The 18128-nt window shown below is 36.6% G+C and overlaps 1 protein-coding gene across 1 annotated transcript; it reads right to left on the bottom strand.

Moving 5' to 3' along the window:
- Positions 1-282: 282 nt before the first annotated feature.
- Positions 283-5901, bottom strand: LOC141389847 (uncharacterized). The gene is made up of 2 exons (XM_073962022.1): positions 1929-5901; positions 283-953 (listed from the first exon to the last, which is right to left on the bottom strand). Exons 1-2 carry the CDS (start codon positions 5899-5901, stop codon positions 283-285), a joined length of 4644 nt encoding a protein of 1547 aa, XP_073818123.1.
- Positions 5902-18128: the final 12227 nt, after the last annotated feature.

The following is an 18128-nucleotide window of genomic DNA, read 5'->3' on the forward strand; positions in this document are numbered from 1 at the left end:
TTAAATTTTATTTGCAGTGTGTTAACTGCTTGACCAAAAATTGTAAAAGAAAGAGAGATTCCTTCAACACTATAAATTTAACTTCGATTTACATATTTTAGTACAAAGAAATACAATGTAATGAAGGATCAAAGATAATAATCAATAATTGATACATGTTATTAAAATTGATTAAAAAAGAACAAACAAAAATATTTATTTTAATTACTGGGCGACGTGATGTGTATTGATCACCAGTGGCGGTAACACCCCCCCTCAGTATGACGAGAAGCCTTCGAAGTCTTACTCCTCTTTCTCCGCCACATCTAGCACAGCCAATCTGGTTGCAGGTCTCACCAATATACCACCGGACGTCATAATTTTCGCGCTACGCACCTGGCCATCCTTTGCTAGAGTTGTCTCCAGTACTCTCCCCTTAGGCCACACGTTCCTTGGATTCGATGGGTCGACCACAATAACCAAGTCACCAACTTTTAGCGGCTTTGCCTTTTCATACCATTTTGATCTCAATGTCAAACAGGGTAAATATTCCCTAACCCATCGTCGCCAGAATGAGTCTGCATACTGTTGAGAGCATAGCCAATTATTACGAAGAGCCACTGCGCTGTCGTCATATGTTGCTAAAGGTTTCATGCCATTTGAAGAGCCTAACAGCAAATGATTTGGTGTCAATGCTTCTGCATTTTCGTGATCGATTGGCACGTACACCAGAGGACGAGAGTTTATGATGTTTTCTACTTCCGCGAGCATACTTCGAAGTAACTCTTCACTTGGTACTCTAGTTGGAGTTATATTGTAGAAAACTGTCTTAACTGACCTCACCATTCTTTCCCATGCACCTCCCATGTGTGGGGAGAAGGGTGGATTAAACTTCCATGTTGTTGTTGCAGAGGTAAAATTTCGAACCAACTCATCTTTATCCATTTCATTTACGGCAGCACGAATTTCTTTTTCTGCACTCACAAAATTAGTGCCGTTGTCACTATAAAACTCTTTGGGTGTTCCTCTCCGAGAAATAAAGTTCCGGATAGCCATTATGCAGGAGGAGGTGTTGAGGGTGTTAACTATTTCGATGTGTACTGCTCTTAATGTTAGGCAAGTAAAGAGAGCCCCATATCGTTTCTCTGTATGTCGCCCGACTGTTACCATTACTGGACCGAAGTAGTCTACGCCCGTGTATGTAAATGGTGGGCAAAAGGCGGCGAGACGAGCGGGTGGAAGTTTTGCCATTTGTGGACATACTGGAACACTCTTTTTTATTTTACATACCTGGCACTGTTTGACTACATCTTTAACGGCTACTCTCATTCGTGGAATGTAGTAGTGCTGCCTTAATTCGTTAACCACTGTTTCTTGATGCAAATGATGCATTTTTGAATGGAAGTGAGTAATCAGCAAAAATGTTATTCTGCTCCCTTTTGGTAAAATTATTGGGGTTTTTGTTGATTCTGGAACATCTGCGTTTCCAATGCGTCCGTCGATGCGTAGAACGCCATTTTCATCTAATATAGGAGAAAGTTTATATAGCTGGCTTGATTTAGTTACAAACTTATTTGATTTTAAAACGAAGATTTCGTTGGAATAAAACTCCTGCTGTGCCATTTTATACAGTAGACATTCTGCTTCGAACAATTCTTCGGATGTAAGTTCTGACTCTATCTTCGTTTTCCGTTTGAGTATGTTTTTATATTTCACTGCATATGCAAGAGATCTTAAAAGCCGGTTCCATTTGGAAAAACGTTTTGGATCAATTAATATTTCTTCATCCTGATGTATGTTTATGTGACCAACCAGTTCTGCTGGTTCATCTATTGGCCACTTCGATTGAGGGTCTAAAAGAAAGGGCGGTCCTGTAAACCATCGGCTATCGTTTGATATATCTGGCCTCTTGGCCCACTTTGTTGCCTCGTCTGCTACGTTTTGCTTACCAGGAACCCAGCGCCATTCATTTAGCTCGGTGGTCTCTAGAATTTCACTTATTCGAAGGGCAACGAACTGGTGGTACTTTTTGCTGTTGTTGGTCAGCCAACTCAGGACTGTTCTAGAATCGGACCAAAAATATTTTGCCTTAAGCGGAAGGGAGTGATTCTGGATTATGTTTTTGGCAAACCTAGAGCCGATGAGAGCCGCCATTAGTTCCAAACGTGGTATCGATGTCATACGTAGTGGAGCCACTCTCGTTTTGGAACCAATCAAAGAGCAAACAGTTTCATCGTTGTTTGAAATTCGAAGATAAGCCACGGCTGCATATCCGTTTTCGCTGGCATCTACAAACATGTGTAACTGTAGGTCAGCATGTCCATAATCAATGAGTGACTTTAAATAGCATCGCGGTATGCTTACCTTCTCCAGCTCTGGTAAATATTTTAACCACTTACACCATTTCTCTTGTTGTTCAATATTAATCGGCTGGTCCCATTCTACTCCGCTTTTCCAGATTTCCTGTAGAATAATTTTCAAGTACATCAGAAAATTACCGATTAGACCTAAAGGGTCATATACGGTCATGAGTATTTTTAAAACTTGACGCTTAGTTACCGGTTTCGCTTCACGAATTACTTCATTGTTCCAAATATGTGGTGATATTTTGAAAATAATTGTATCGTCATCTGGTTTCCAAAAAACTCCAAGAACCTTTTCAGTTTGTCTGTCCGTGCACATATTTAATTGCTTCTCTGAATCCAGCTGATTTATTTCTAATTCATTGACCACCTCTATTTTATTAGAGCACCAATTTCTCAAATTAAAACCACCTTTGTTCTGTATGTACTGGGTTTCTTTTGCTATTTGTATGGCCTTCTCAACAGAATCTGTGGAATACAGAAAGTCGTCAACATAATGATTTTCTTTAACAGCGGCAGCAGCTTGTGGTAGTTGACTCTCAAATTTAGATGCGTTTATGTTCTTTACATATTGTGAGATGCATGGAGCACAAGAAGCGCCAAATATCATTACATTCATAATGTAAACATCTGGCTCTCTGTTTGTCTCACAATTACGCCATAGAAATCGTTGGACGTGTCTATCCTCTTCACGAATGTAAACTTGGTGGAACATTTGTTCGATGTCACCACATATGGCCACTGACTTCTCCCTAAATTTGAAGAGAATTGCTGGTAGTGAAGACAAAAGATCGGGACCTTTATGGAGCATGGAGTTCAACGATATACCTTGGAATTTTGCAGCTGCGTCCCAAACTATTCTGCATTTCCCTGGTTTATTCCTATTAAAGACGGGAAAAATTGGTAAATACCAAACATTTGCATGTTTGGTTGATATGTCGATCTTGCTGATGAAACCTTTTGTAGCATATTGTGCTAATGTTTTCGAAAAAGTTTCAAACAGCTCACGATTTTTATGAAGTTTATTCTCGAGACATACAAGTCTTCGTTTCGCCATTTCATAATTATTCGGCATCTTTATGTTGTCATATTTCCACAGCAGTGACGTTTCATAATGGCCATCCTCACGTTGCTTTGTGAATTTTTCTAAAATTTCGCATGACCGCTCATCCTCTTTGCTCTGCAAAGTTTTCGCATAGCTGATGCCCATACTTTCGATATTATAAAACAATTTTACCATTTGTTGTACTTTGTCGTCTCTATCGGCACATTCGCATATGTGCATATTGTAAAGTGTGAAATTGTCATTGTGACAAGGTCCACAAATTGTCCAACCAAGTGGTGTTTTGATGGCAACGGGTTCTTTCATACCGCCTTCCTTCACCCTCTGTGTAAGTATCATGTTTGCGTTATTTATACCAATTAATATTTTTGGTACAGCATCGAAATAACTTACCACTGGTAGACCTCTTAAATGTTGAAATTCTTTGCTTAATACTTCATAATCGAGTGTTTGTTTTGGCAGCATCAATTTTTTGACAGAACGCACGTCCAATGATAATTTGTTATTGTTATCACCACTCACTTTGATATTCAATCGTTGTGAGTTATTTTCAGTTCTCTTTATGTTCGCTGTCCACGTCATACACAGCTGATCCATTTCCCCTTTTAGTTCTAATTGATTTAATATTTCTTCTTCAATTAGACTTACAGACGAACGATCGTCTAAGAAAGCGTATGTTGACACAGCATTGTTGTTGCTCCCATAAATATTTATTGGGATAATTTTGAAGAGAACGCTCTGTTTATTTATGTTATGTGAGTTAACAGTGTGCTCGCTGTTAATTTCATTGTTCTCATTCAATTTTGTTTCCCTCTCATCATTCTGCCTGTTGGGCTGCATATCAGTGTTGTTGTTGTTTTTATCACCATGCAGAAGGTGATGATGTTTTATTTGACAGCCATTAACATTGCAGATATTGTTTTTGTTGTAACAGATACCGGAATGTTTCTTTAAGCAATGCTTGCACAATTGTAGTTTCTTTACCAATTCCCACTTCTCTTTTCGATCAGCAGTGATGAATGTTTTGCAATTTGCAATGTTTTTACATTCACCTTCACATATTAGGCATTTTCTCCTCTTTGTCTCCACATGGGTATGCAAAAATGAATTCTGTTTACGAATGGACGAAGAAGAAGAGGGTGTAATTGTACCTGCTATATTTACAGTGCTCGCTGACAAACCAATATCAAATATCCATGCAGTAAACTCTGACAAATTTGCCTTCCTGCCGTTTTGTTGAAGAATTAATTTTTGTCCTCCCCAATTAATTTGAAAGTATGGTGGAAGCTTGACTAATAATTCCTGGAGCAGAGACGAATTGTTTAATTCGTCATCCAAACCGCTGGCTTCTATGGTTGATAACAAGCCTTTTACTTGAACCGCAAAATTTGTTATTGTATCCATTTTATTTGGGTTCACTTGTGGCAGTGCTTTGATCTTGTTTTTAAGGGAATGCAATATTTTTTCTGGCTGACCATATAATACACTCAGAATGGAAATTGCGTGAGGGACACATGAGGGGTAGATGAGTATGCGTTTTACAGACTCCAGCGCCTCTCCCCGAAGTGCACGTTGTAACCTAATGAGATTTTCAGCATCTGTCAAACCGCAAACAGATGTAGACCAGTTGTAGGTAGAACTAAATAGTGGCCATTCCTCCGGTGAGCCGGAAAATATGGGTAATTCCTTCGGTACGGTTTGACGAGCTTGCATTTGGTTAGGTGTAAGCCTTCGATGTGTTGATTGTTGCTCCTCAAAGCTTGGCAGTTGAGCGCTGTTCATTGGTGCCGAGTTTATAAACGATTGTTGTCGCTGCGAACCATTATTTGTTGCAATATGTCTCTGATTAGTGCAATTCTGGTAGCCTGTTGAGTGTAGGTTAAATATCGGCTCGGTAAAACGCGTATTATTAAAATGATTCAAATCATAAGCACTGGTAGGGAGCGTAAAAGAATGTGTGGCTGTCATAAGAGGTGCCGTGTTCGATATGACTGGAACACACGACGTGTTTATTGAGGTTAGGTTGTTTATACTATGTTGGACTTCGCAATCATTTATTGGCCTTAATTCGGCCGACGTTTCTGCCTGATTTACCTGTATATTTGATGATTCTCCATTATCCGTATTCTCCTGAAGGATTTTATATTTTTTGGCCAGATACTCTTCATCGCGTTTTCTAACTAATTCTCTCTCCTCCTCTAACCGTTTTAACTCTAGAGCCCGTTTACTGCTTGCCGTGTTGTTTGAGTCCCATGATGATTGAGAACCATGCACCGAGCGACAATATTTGGTGGCATTTTGTGAACATGAGACGCAAGTGAATTCTTCGTTGGGATGAGAAACCTTTGCACAAGATTCGTGGTATGGCTTTTTGCAGTTGTAGCAGTTTATAATGTTACCGATGATATTTTCGTGGCAAAGTTCACATGTTAGTGGCAAGGCATGGTTGGTGACGTTGAGGTTATGTGGTTCAACCTGATGAAAAGAAGAATCCATGTTAATACTTACGTGTGGCTAGGTTTGAGGTTATGCTTCGATTGGTAAAGCGGGTACAGATTTAATCCAATTTTATGCCCAATCTTGACAATTTAGCGTCTTCTGCAAATCCTCGGCCTTACTTAGTCACAGCAAAAAGAATTAAAAATTTGTTCACAATAGATGGCCCGCCGATGATTTGAACAAATAATCGCCAACACTGGTTAATTTTATTGAAAAATATTTATTTCATTATTGCCAACTTGTGGCGCAACCAAATGTTTTAATTCCTAAAGGAATTCAATTTTATTAGGAAAAAATACATTACAAAATATTATACTTATTTATACATACTTTTTGGTTTCAAACCATCAGCTAAAATTAATGTTAAATTTTATTTGCAGTGTGTTAACTGCTTGACCAAAAATTGTAAAAGAAAGAGAGATTCCTTCAACACTATAAATTTAACTTCGATTTACATATTTTAGTACAAAGAAATACAATGTAATGAAGGATCAAAGATAATAATCAATAATTGATACATGTTATTAAAATTGATTAAAAAAGAACAAACAAAAATATTTATTTTAATTACTGGGCGACGTGATGTGTATTGATCACCAGTGGCGGTAACAGTCCCTTTATAACGTTACCGCCCGATTTTTGGCAACATATTTTATTATAGACGTTACAAGATATGGTTCTATTTCGATGATTTTTTAATGAATGTCTGTTCCAGAGCCTTCAAGAATCTACATATTTTACTACGATAACAATTTTTCCATTATGATATCGATAAATAGTAAGAATTAGTAGATTCTTGCAGTTCTGAAACAGACCGGTATATTAATTACACTGTGCAACAATTTTCAGGTCATGATCTGTGGTGTGGGGAAATCGACGTGGGGATGATAGTATTCTGTGAGTAGTATTCTCTGGACACATTTTTTATAGAGCCCCTTATATATAGCCTTAACCAAAGGCAATTTGTCTCCAACATATAATAATAATTTGTCCATAAACATTCCAGATGGGACAAGAGACCCTTCTCTCATATCAATGAGTGCACGCCGATTCACATTAGCTCAATAACATCGCCGAGTCCGAACAGCGTGTCTTAAGACACCACTTGTAGAGAAGTTTTGCATGGCTGAAATACTCAGGAAATGTCGCCAACATTACTGAGGAATATTTTGCTACCGTTGAAAATTTTTGATGTTGCCCGGCCGGGGGAATCGAACCCGCGACCTTCAGCGTTCAAAGCGGGTGTGCATACCATTGCACCACGGTGGCACCCGATCTCCAACAGATAGCGCTATATTTAGTCCCCATGAGTCAATCAAATTTCAAAGTTTTATCCTTAAACTTATTGTACGTTTACGAGGGCAGTTCGGAAACTTCTTAGCCTAGCCCAAAAAGCGCGGTATAAACAGAAAAAATTTAAGTGTTTTGGAAACTTCCATCTCTGTTATGAACACACGTTAAGTTTTGTTTCGATCTGGCAACTCCTTCATATAGAAACAGGTGTTCAAAAAAGACGCATCCGCAAATTTTTTACAAAAAAAGGTTTTTCGGGACAAGAAATTCATAATGATATGGTGAATGTGTTAGGTGAAAGTGCTTCTTCATATGCAACAGTAAAAAATTGGGTTGCTGAATTTAAACGTGGTCGTACAAGCATTGAATATGAACCACGTAGTGGACGTCCAAAAACAGCAACAACAACAAAAATTGTAGCCAAAGTGCATGATGTGGTATTAAATGATCGACGAATAAAAGTGCGTGAAATTGGTAATATCATGGGCATCTCAAATGATCGAGTCCATTTAATTTTGCATGAAGAACTACAGATGAAAAAGCTTTCTGCAAGATGGGTGCCGCATTTGTTAACAGTCGATCAAAAACGCATAAGAATGAACATTTCTCAAGCTTGTTTGGATCGTTTTAAGCGAAATAAAATGGATTTTAAGCGTCGTTTCATAACTGTTGATCAGACATGGATCCACCACTATACTCCAGAGACAAAAGAACAATCCAAACAATGGACTGAAGCTGGAGGTTCAGTATAGTGCCCAAAGAAGGCAAAAGAAAATTCAATCGGCTGGTAAGGTTATGGCAACGGTTTTTTGGGACTTCAAAGGTATTTTATTGATTGACTATCTGCAAAAGGGTAAAACAATAAATTCAGAGTACTATTGCAACCTTTTGGATCAATTAAATGTACAAATTCGAGAAAAACGTCCTGGCTTACAACATAAAAAATAATTTTTCATCAAGACAACGCACCAGCGCACAAGAGTGTTTTAACAATGGCTAAAATCAACGAATTAATGTACGAGTTGCTTGACCACCCACCTTATTCTCCTGATTTAGTTCCAAGTGACTTTTACTTGTTCCCAAATCTAAAAAAATTCCTTGCTGGCAAGCGTTTTACCTCAAATGAAGATGCAATTACAGTTGTAAACCACTATTTTGAAGACCTTGAGGAAAACTATTTTAATCAAAGGATAGAATTGCTAGAAAAGCGTTGGACTAAGTGTATTGAAGTTTCAGGAGATTATATTTAAAAATAAAAATATTTTTGAAAAACTAACTATTCTCTTTCATTGATACGCTAAGAAGTTTCCGAACCGCCCTCGTATATATAAACAGATTTAACAAACCCACTGGGTTTCAAATGTCAATTCCATTGCTTATGTTTCAAATAAATCCTCATAAAGAAAGTTAACCCTGCAAAAGGCTATAATATAAACATACCCCTAGGAAGTATGCCTTTATCTATTGCGGACCAATTGCCTTTGGTTAATGTCATATATAAGGAGCTCTAAAACAACATTTGGCCTAAGAACTCAAACCCCTTTTGGGGTTTTGATCTACTGACCGAATACTATCACATCCATTTGGAATTTCCCACACTCCAGATTGGCTTATGCGTTGTCAACAATCACTGACAATTTATGTTTAAAAAAGTACCACGGTATTGGAAACACAATCCACGTACCTAATTAACGTGATTCCAAACATAATTGCTCCCCAAAATAGCTCGGATTATTTAAGTGAAGGATCACGATTTTTAAATATATGTTTGAAGACTAGAAGATATTAATTTGATTTCATACAGCACAATTTACTATTTATTCGAAGTACCACTTAATGCTTCAAACATTCAACATCGTCCTAAATATTTCAAAGCAAAGATTCAATAGAAATGTGCATTTTTACTATGCAACGTGATTTCAATATCATAGTATAAATGTTTGATCCAAAGTATTCAATTATAACATTCGTCTGCGAGACGAAGTTCGTTAGGTCCACTAGTAAATGAATAAAAAATAATTCTATTACCTTTCGACCTGGGCACCGAGCACATTTCTTTGAGTCATATAACTTAAATATTGATTTATGTCAACGGAAGACTCGGTTCCAAAACTCCAAAAACAATTCCCCGCATTTATTGCAAAACTTCTATGAACAATTTTATTTTTGCAGGCCTATTCTGTAACTTTTATCGATTGAAAAGTTGTTAAAATTTCTTTTGTTTTTGTAAAAACTACAAAACAAACCAATGAAATTGTTGTAAAATAAACAATGAGAAATGTTGTTAAAAAGTTACAGAATAGGCCCCCAGTGGGCCTGTTCTTTTCGCATACACGCGTATTTCCACAGCCACATCCACATCGTAACCCTACCTACAGGAACCGAAATTAATACTAAATTTCCGAATTCCCCCTCTATTCTTACACCCCATATCAAATTTATTACAACATAAGCATTAATTTCCGAAATTTCTTTCTTATCTCCATTCTACACATCAACAGTGATCCTAATACTAAAATTCTGAATGTTAGTTTTATATTTTAGCAAATACCAAAAGGTTCAAAATTTAGCTTCACTTAACACTTCTCGAACACATAACAATGAGAAATGTTGTTAAAATGTTACAAAATAGGCCCCCAGGGGGCCTGTTCTTTTCGCATACACGCGTATTTCCACAACCACATCGTAACCCTACCTACAGGAACCGAAATTAATACCAAATTTCCGAATTCCCCCTCTATTCCTACACCCCATATCAAATTTATTACAACATAAGCACTAATTTCCGAAATTTCTTTCTTATCTCCATTCTACACATCAACAGTGATCCTAATACTAAAATTCTGAATATTAGTTCTATATTTTAGCAAATACCAAAAGGTTCAAAATTTACCCAAATCCAAGTTGTACCAAATTTAGCACCATTTAGTACTTACGTTTTGAAAACTAATTCAATTTTCCACTTAACCTTAATTCAAAATTTCAGGATTCCAGCACTGTCCGTTTGCCCAAATCCTAATTGTACCAAATTTAGTACCATTTATAACTTTTCGTACACATGTGTACACCTTTCCAGAGGAATTTCGATGTTTTCAAAGCCAAAATCGGACGGTTTTGCATTGGTTCATTATCCGACAATACATATTGAGAAAAGAAAACCTCTTTTGGATAGTTGTCATACTTGTCTGCGGCCGATTCGTCGTTGTTTATTGTCAATATGATCTCATACGTTTTTTACCTGTCTGAAGACCCTCCACGACGACTTTTATTATCACTGAACTTTATCATATTCAATACTGTTAGTCCATTATTAGCCGCAAAAGTCATAAAAATGCGTAATGATTACAAAAAAATTCAAAAAGTATTAGTTTTATAGTACTGCTTTTCCCTATGCAATATATTTACTGTCACCTCAAAGTAGTAGGTAATTCTTATTTTAGTCCGCATTTGTTATAAATTGCAAATAAACTTTGTATATTTCGACGGAATATTGTTTTGAGGACCAATAGCAAGAGTTTTGAACAAAAAAAAAAACGTAGTAATAACATGTTGCCATAAACGAACAATTAATATGCAATTTTTAACAATATTGGCCTTTGAGATACATTTGTTGTCAAACTGTATACATATGTATGTATGACTGACTTCCGAATCGTCTGCGCAATCTGCAGTGTTACTCGAAAATGCAACAGTGAACACTGTTTACACCAGGGCTGCGCTGCTCTGCAAAGACAGTATAAACAGCGATCCCATTGAGTTGTTATTGCATTTGATTTTCTCTTAGAACGGTAGCTCCCGATTTTCGGTATTTTGAAGGTTGTGGCCACAATAATCTACCTAAATGTCTGAAATTTCGTATTTGGTCTTCATTTGGGGTATTAAATGTTCCATATGAAATTTGTCGGTATATGTCCACGCCTTCATATAGTCACCATAGAACGTACCCTTTTGAAGGTTGTGGCCTCAATATTCCCCAGAAATGGCTGAAATTTGGTATTTAGTCTTCGTCGGGGGTATAAAATTTTCCCCCAGAAACTTGGTATTTAGTCTTCATTTAGGATATTAAAATTTCCATATGAAATTTGTCGGTATAGGTTCACGCCTAAGTATAGCCTCCATAGAAAGGTAACTTCCTATTTCCGATATTTTGAAGGTTGTGGACTACTTAAAGTCGGTTGATGCGCATCTGATTTTGGATTCAGCAAATCAATCTTTTTCAATATCTATGCATATTTCGATGTTTCACTCAGCGGACATTGTGTGCCGTCAGTTGCATCATGCACTGCAAAAACCCCTACAGTTGGTAAAAGTCGCCCAATGTGCATATGATTTTGATGCGCATCGGTTTCATCAGCGCCCATCAAAAATACGTTAATATACACCTATTTCAAATAAATTCTTCAAAAACCGCGGATGTGCCTCCACATTCAATTTTTAGCGAAATACACATATTACTCGCGTATCTCTTTTTTTATGACACGTGTTTTCGCAAATATTATAATCGCAAGTAAAGGATTCCATTTATGTAAAAAATTTTAAAGAAAATCGCGGTTTAGTACGCGGATTTGTCAAAATATATTTTTGCTGATTTTCCGATTTTCAAGGTATCTATGTCCGCGGTTTTAGTAGATGAATTCGATCGCGGAAGGCTTCATTAGAACCGTCGCGTAAAAAAACTAAATTCACGCGGGTTTCAAAGGAAATTGAATGACAGTTGTAAATTTTACACGCAAAAAATATGTTTTGTAAGAAAATTCACGCATGAAATTTTGGCCTTTCGACTCCAATTACTAGGATGCTGTAAGGAGCACACTCATGAGATATGCACCAAACGACGAAAATCACGAGTTCTATAATCGTGTTATGAGTTTTGAATAATATCATCTTGCGCGTCCGGATTATTAAACAAATTCAAAAAACCCCGAAATTCCGGCTTCAAAATGTCAGCATCAATTTTAGGTGGATGCAGTGGATATATCGAAAAATCATACACTGCTATCTTATTGCGCATGGAGTATTCTGTGATTCATTCTTTGGGAATAGGTCTATAAAATGTAAGCTTAAGCCAGAAATCGCATGGGAACATAACAAAACTTGTTGGCTTCAACCCATTTTTATTCATTTTTCTACATTGATGCCAACACAGCTTCCACGAAAATTAATTTTAATGGTCGACATTATGGGATCCCTCCTAAAACACTTCATTTTAAAGAATTGTAGTCATACTTTATAGAATATGTTAACAGTTCGCGAATTCTGAAAGGGTGAAACTCGGATTCATCGATTGCAAAACATTTTTGTTATTTATCACATCGCTCATTTACTCAAAGCGTGACACATCTCCAAAAATTATGTTTTGAGAAAAACGCGTTTCAAGTTGGCGATTGAAATTTGACTTTCCAACTTAAAAATATTATTACACTAAAACTAAAATAACTACTTGGACCATACTTTGCAACCAGATAGCCAGATATCAGTGCTAAATTCCTGTGCATGATCAAGCATGATTTGAAGTGTTTTAGTGCTTCATAAACTCAAAAAACTTTTGTGTTGAATTATGCGAAACTCGTAGTAAATGAGATGTAACTCGTCGAGTTTAAGAGATACCAGCATGAAAATTTGACACAAGATAAAGTAGAAGTCGTAGAAAAAACAGAAATTGCTAACTCAGAAAATGCATTTTTTGAGTTATGTCACTCTTTGAGTAAATGAGCGATATACACGTTCATACGGGCAAAATGTGCCTCATCGAAACAATGGTTTTAGACCCCAAGTATGTTTGGACGAAACGTGTTTCACACAATTTGGAGTCGATTGAGCAATGTCCGTTCGATCCAAACTTTGGCTTTCGTTATACATATTTTGTCCAAACTTAGTTTAAGTTCGAAGATGGGCTATATCGGTCCACTCCTTCCGGTACCTCCCTCACAAAAGTTCGAAAATGTTCGGAAAATTTGTGCGCACGATAACTCTTGAAGGAAGTAACCGATTTGCACATCGTGAAATTTCAACTAAACTTAGATGAGTTTCCAAACTGAACTTAATCGGTCCACTCCCTCGGGTACCTCCCACACAAAATTTCGGATAAGTTCAGATTAGGACCTGCACTCGAATCGCTTTGCTTTATCGCTTTGTATTCATTGCCCCCCATACGACGGTACAAGTTTCATCAGGGGCAAGTCCATACTTCCTGAGAAAATATCCTGAAAGATGCAAAAAGCCCCTATAACACCGTGTGTAGTGGATGGAGCGCAAGATAACTCTCGCACGGATCTGCCGATTCGGTCCAAAATTTGTTCTTCGTAATATTTTGTCCAAACATTCGAAGATAAGCCAGGTCGTTCCACTCCTTCAGGTACCTCCCCAACAAAAGTTCAAAAATGTTCGGACACATTGTGCGCACGATAACTTTTGAAGGGAGTGACCGATGTAATCCATACTTTGCACATCCTTATATATCTACCAGATATAGATCAGGTTCGAATATGGACTATATTTGTCTACTCCTTCTGGTAACTCTCACACACAATTTCGGATAAGTTCACTTTAAGACCTGCTCTCGAATCACTTTGATTTCTGTTGATACGAATTCCATTCTCTACCTCCATTACGACGGTAAAGGGGCAAGTTCATATTTCTTAGGAAAACAGCCCGAAAGGTGTTAGGGGTTCAAAGGTTCAACATTTGTGCCTTAGTGCAGTTAATTCCTAATCCACATGTTTGTCGGCAAGTTCAAATGTCCAAAAAGGGCCAAAAAATTCTGAAGAGACCTTAAATACATTCGATCTGTCTGTAGGTGAAAGTTTCACTTCACATTGGCTGAGGGTATATAACTGACACTTTTTTGCTTGTTTGTTTTGTCATTTACAAAAACACATGCGAATGCTTCAGAATTAAAATACTTTTTAACTCCGTTAAAAATTCTCATTTGTATATTTAAGTTTTGCGAACTATCATCTTGAGGTAGGTTTACTGCCGTTCAAGAAAGAAAGGACGAAAAGGTCGTGCTAGAAATTGAAATTTTCTACAAAAATATTCGGCAATCAAAGGAAGAAAAAATTACGTCAATCAGAGATATAAAGCTTTTTTTCTCGGTCATAATATGGGCACAATAACAAAATTCATCACGACATAACTCAGAAATTTGGCATATGGAAAACATTTTCTTTTGGGTTCTTAATACAGTGTCGGCCAAAACTAAAGCACCCCCTCAGTACATTTTTTAAATGATAATTTTTTAAGAAAATAATGTAATAAATATATTTTTCTTTTTATTTATGTATATCTTTATTATTGGAAAACACAAAAATAAGGAATTCAGAATTTAATAAACAAAAGTTAAAATTCAAAAAACATTCTAGGTCGCAAATATAAGCGGACGAAATAAAGCACCCCCCAATTTGAGGTACAACAAAAACTATTGAAATCAATATTTCGTTGCCTATCCTCTATTCTGGATGACACAATCACATCTTTTAGGTATAGAGGATACTAAATGATTAATTACTGCAGGCGAAATAATTGATTTTCGGAAAATTTAGCTTAAATCCCCAGGACCCAGGTTCACGATTTTTGGTGGGTATGTTTTGTGACCACTAGGAACCCTAAGTACCAAATTACAGCTAATTTAGTTGGAAAATGTGGCTTAAATATCCAAAATGCCGAAGATCGGAAGGTACCGCTATAAGGGGGCTATACCAAAACATTAGCCGATATTGTTCATATTCATCAAAAAATTATGCTACAGCATCCTCTGGTCAAATACAAAACCGCCAAGGTTTAAAAATTAGCAAAAGAACGATTCACAGAAGAACGGTAGACGCCGACTTATTCAGACGACGCCAAGCAAAAAACCTTCCGCCTCCATGTTTTACAGAGTCTTTGCAATATTTAGGATATAACGGTTGCCCATTTGGTCCACGCCTGTTTCCATCTGAGTACTTTAAATTAAACATAGATTTATCGGAAAACCGCACAGTCCTCGATTTTTTCTACACCAGTTCAAACGGGTCTCCCAGTCTGGCTCCTTAATTTTTAGTCGATATGAAAGTTTTTTTGCAGACTGAATAAGTCGGCGTCTACCGTTTTTTTATATATTTATTTTGTTTATTAAATTCTGAATTCCCTATTTTTGTGTTTTCCAATAATAAAGATATAAATAAACAAAAAGAAAAATAAAAAATAAATTTATTACATTGTTTTCTTAAAAAAATTATCATTTAAAAAAATGTACTGAGGGGGAGCTTTAGTTTTGGCCGACACTGTATATGCACCAACGGGGTTGAAACCCAAAAGGAATTTTCTACCGCCAAAAACCTTGTTGCACAGTGTTATCGTATAGACAAAGTAATGATATTCTCACCAAGTGTGTGAGAGTTGGGTTTGAGTTTGTTGACAGAACTCATTTGAAATGTTAATTTTATAAACATTTTATTCTGACAAAAGACTTCATCAAAAATCGATTTCGCAAAATTTTGAGTTTTTTTTTATGATTATAAAAATCTTCGTCTGTACATAAATTTGTCTATGCAAAATATTAGCAAATTAAAAAAAACTATTTGCTCAAAGAACACTAAAATTTTATTCTTGTATTTTTATTTACATATGTGTATCATATTGTTTGGGATATCCTTTAAAGAGTCCAAAAAAGACGTCTACATTTTAATCTTTCCATATTTTCTTGCTGAATAACTTTGTAAAATTCCGTTAATTTATGTTCGCAAGTCACAAAATACATACATATTTAACATAAACATAAAATGCGATAACCAACCTAAATCTCAGTTAACGTATCTAGTTAAAATGTTCAAATATGTTTGTGTGTGACACATGAGTTATTACCGCTGTAATTGAGCAAACATTCCAACCGACTAAATACAGGTCTGATTTACAACAACAACTGGATTAAAAATTCAAGATGTTTGGAGATTTGGTTTGTTGTGATTCTTAATGTAACAAACAATGCGACTCGGCTCGATAGACTCACTGGGATACAAAACATTTGCATATTTTCATCTAAACAATGGCTCAGCATCATTCAGGCCTATATCACAGATACCAGCCAACAACGAGATACCAACAACTGGTTCGGCTACTTACGGTTCATCAAACAGGGAAAATGACAATAACGATGTGGTATGACGATGAGTAGTAGCAGAAAAAAACAAGTCTAGTTCAAATTTCCAGTAGTTTTGTAAAAATTTATGTCAAAGTTCAATGAAATGTTCATTGGTCCCTTGGGCCCTTTGTTAACTGATGTCGATGCCGATGTCGTTGTTGTTGTTGTACACAAGACAGATTGTTTTTGTATGCTCTTCTTGTCTTTCTTTCATTGGATGCTTCAATGTTTGGGTTTGTTTAATGGAAATCATAAACCTGTATGTCGGCGTTACATGTAAACGATTTCGTTCTTGTGTTGCCAGGTTGATTCTAATCTCAGTGACATCCAGTGAAATCGAAAGTAATTCTCGTTTACATAAACATGTAAATTTATCGATCCTCTTTGTTGTGGGGAACATCATTTTGTGTTGACTTTGAATTTTTGTGTTTCATTGTAAAACTAAAAATGAAATCAGAATTAAGTTCTGTTGTCATGTCAGAAGCAAGTTTAGAAAGTTCATCTATTTTCTTCAATTTAACTAAATGTCAAATAAAATAAAATATGTCTTTTGTTGACCTTGACACTTAAAGATTTAGTATTATTTTAAGACTTTTTTTAGAAAACTGTGTGTTTTATTTTAAGATATTTTTTATACCCTCCACCACAAGATGGGGGTATATTAATTTTATCATTCCGTTTGTAACTACTCGAAATAATCATTGTTGACCCACAAACTATATATATTCTTGATCAGCGTGCAATTCTACATCGATATAGCCATGTCCGTCAGTCTGTCTGTCCGTCTGTGGAAATCACTCTAGCGTCCGAACGGATGGTGGATGAAATTTTGGTAAAATCTATTATATGTACGTAGGACTTTTGGTATTGAAAGCGGGCCATGTAGGTCCACGTTTTCGTATAGTCCCAAATACAAAGTGACTCGTGACGTGTCGTTGTTTTAATGAATTTTAAAGATATTTGTCCCATTTGACCACCGAATCGGTTGTAATTTGGTACTATGTCTTTTCAGAGGCTAAAAAAATATTTCTACCAAAGTTTGACCAAAGAATCGGTTGTAATTTTGTATTTTGTGTTTCCAGAGGCTAAGAAACATTTCTATCATAAAATATTTACATAGGTCCACGTTTTTATATAGTCCCCATTGGACGATACCTCCCGATTTTCGGCATTTTGAAGGTTTTAACCTCATTATCACACCGAAATGGCTGATATTTGTTACTTAGTCTTCGTTGGGGTTATACAACTTTTTTCCCAGAAATTTGTCTGTATAGGTCCACGTTTTATATAGCCCCCACAGAACGGTTCCTCCAGATTTTCGGTATTTTGAAGGTTGTGGCCACATTAATCCACCGAAATGGCTGAAATTTGGTATTTGGTCTTCATTTGGGGTATTAAACGTTCCATATGAAATTTGTTGGTATAGGTCCACGCCTTATTTAGGCCCCATAAAACTTGCCTTCCCATTTTCGGTGTTTTTAAGGTTGTGGGCTCAATATTCCCCAGAAATGGCTGATTTCGGTATTTAGTTGGAAGTATAAAACTTTCTCCCAGAAACTTGTCGGTCCACGCCTTAGTATAGCCCCCCATAGAACGGTACCTCCTGATTTTCGGTATTTTGAAGCTTGTGACCTCAATATCCCACCGAAGTGACTGAAATTTGCTAGTAAGTCTTCGTTAAGGGTATACAACTTTCCACCTGAAATTTATCGGTATGGGTCCGCGTCTTCATATAGCCCCCATAGAACGGTACCTCCTGATATTCGGTATTTTGAAGGTTATGACCTCAATATCCCACCGAAATGACTGAAAT

This window comes from Musca autumnalis, unplaced genomic scaffold (assembly GCF_047663935.1).
Source record: "Musca autumnalis isolate F117 unplaced genomic scaffold, ASM4766393v1 scaffold_1, whole genome shotgun sequence".
Classification (NCBI taxonomy): Eukaryota; Metazoa; Arthropoda; class Insecta; order Diptera; family Muscidae; genus Musca; species Musca autumnalis.

What these genes read in the sequence shown, in the direction of transcription:
- LOC141389847 (XM_073962022.1), bottom strand. Translation starts at nt 5,901, where the DNA reads ATGGATTCTTCTTTTCATCAGGTTGAACCACATAACCTCAACGTCACC. An exon ending in TGAATGGCGCTGGGTTCCTG is followed by an intron (nt 954 to 1,928) that starts GTAAGCAAAACG and finishes TTGTGAGTGCAG; the next exon opens with AAAAAGAAATTCGTGCTGCC.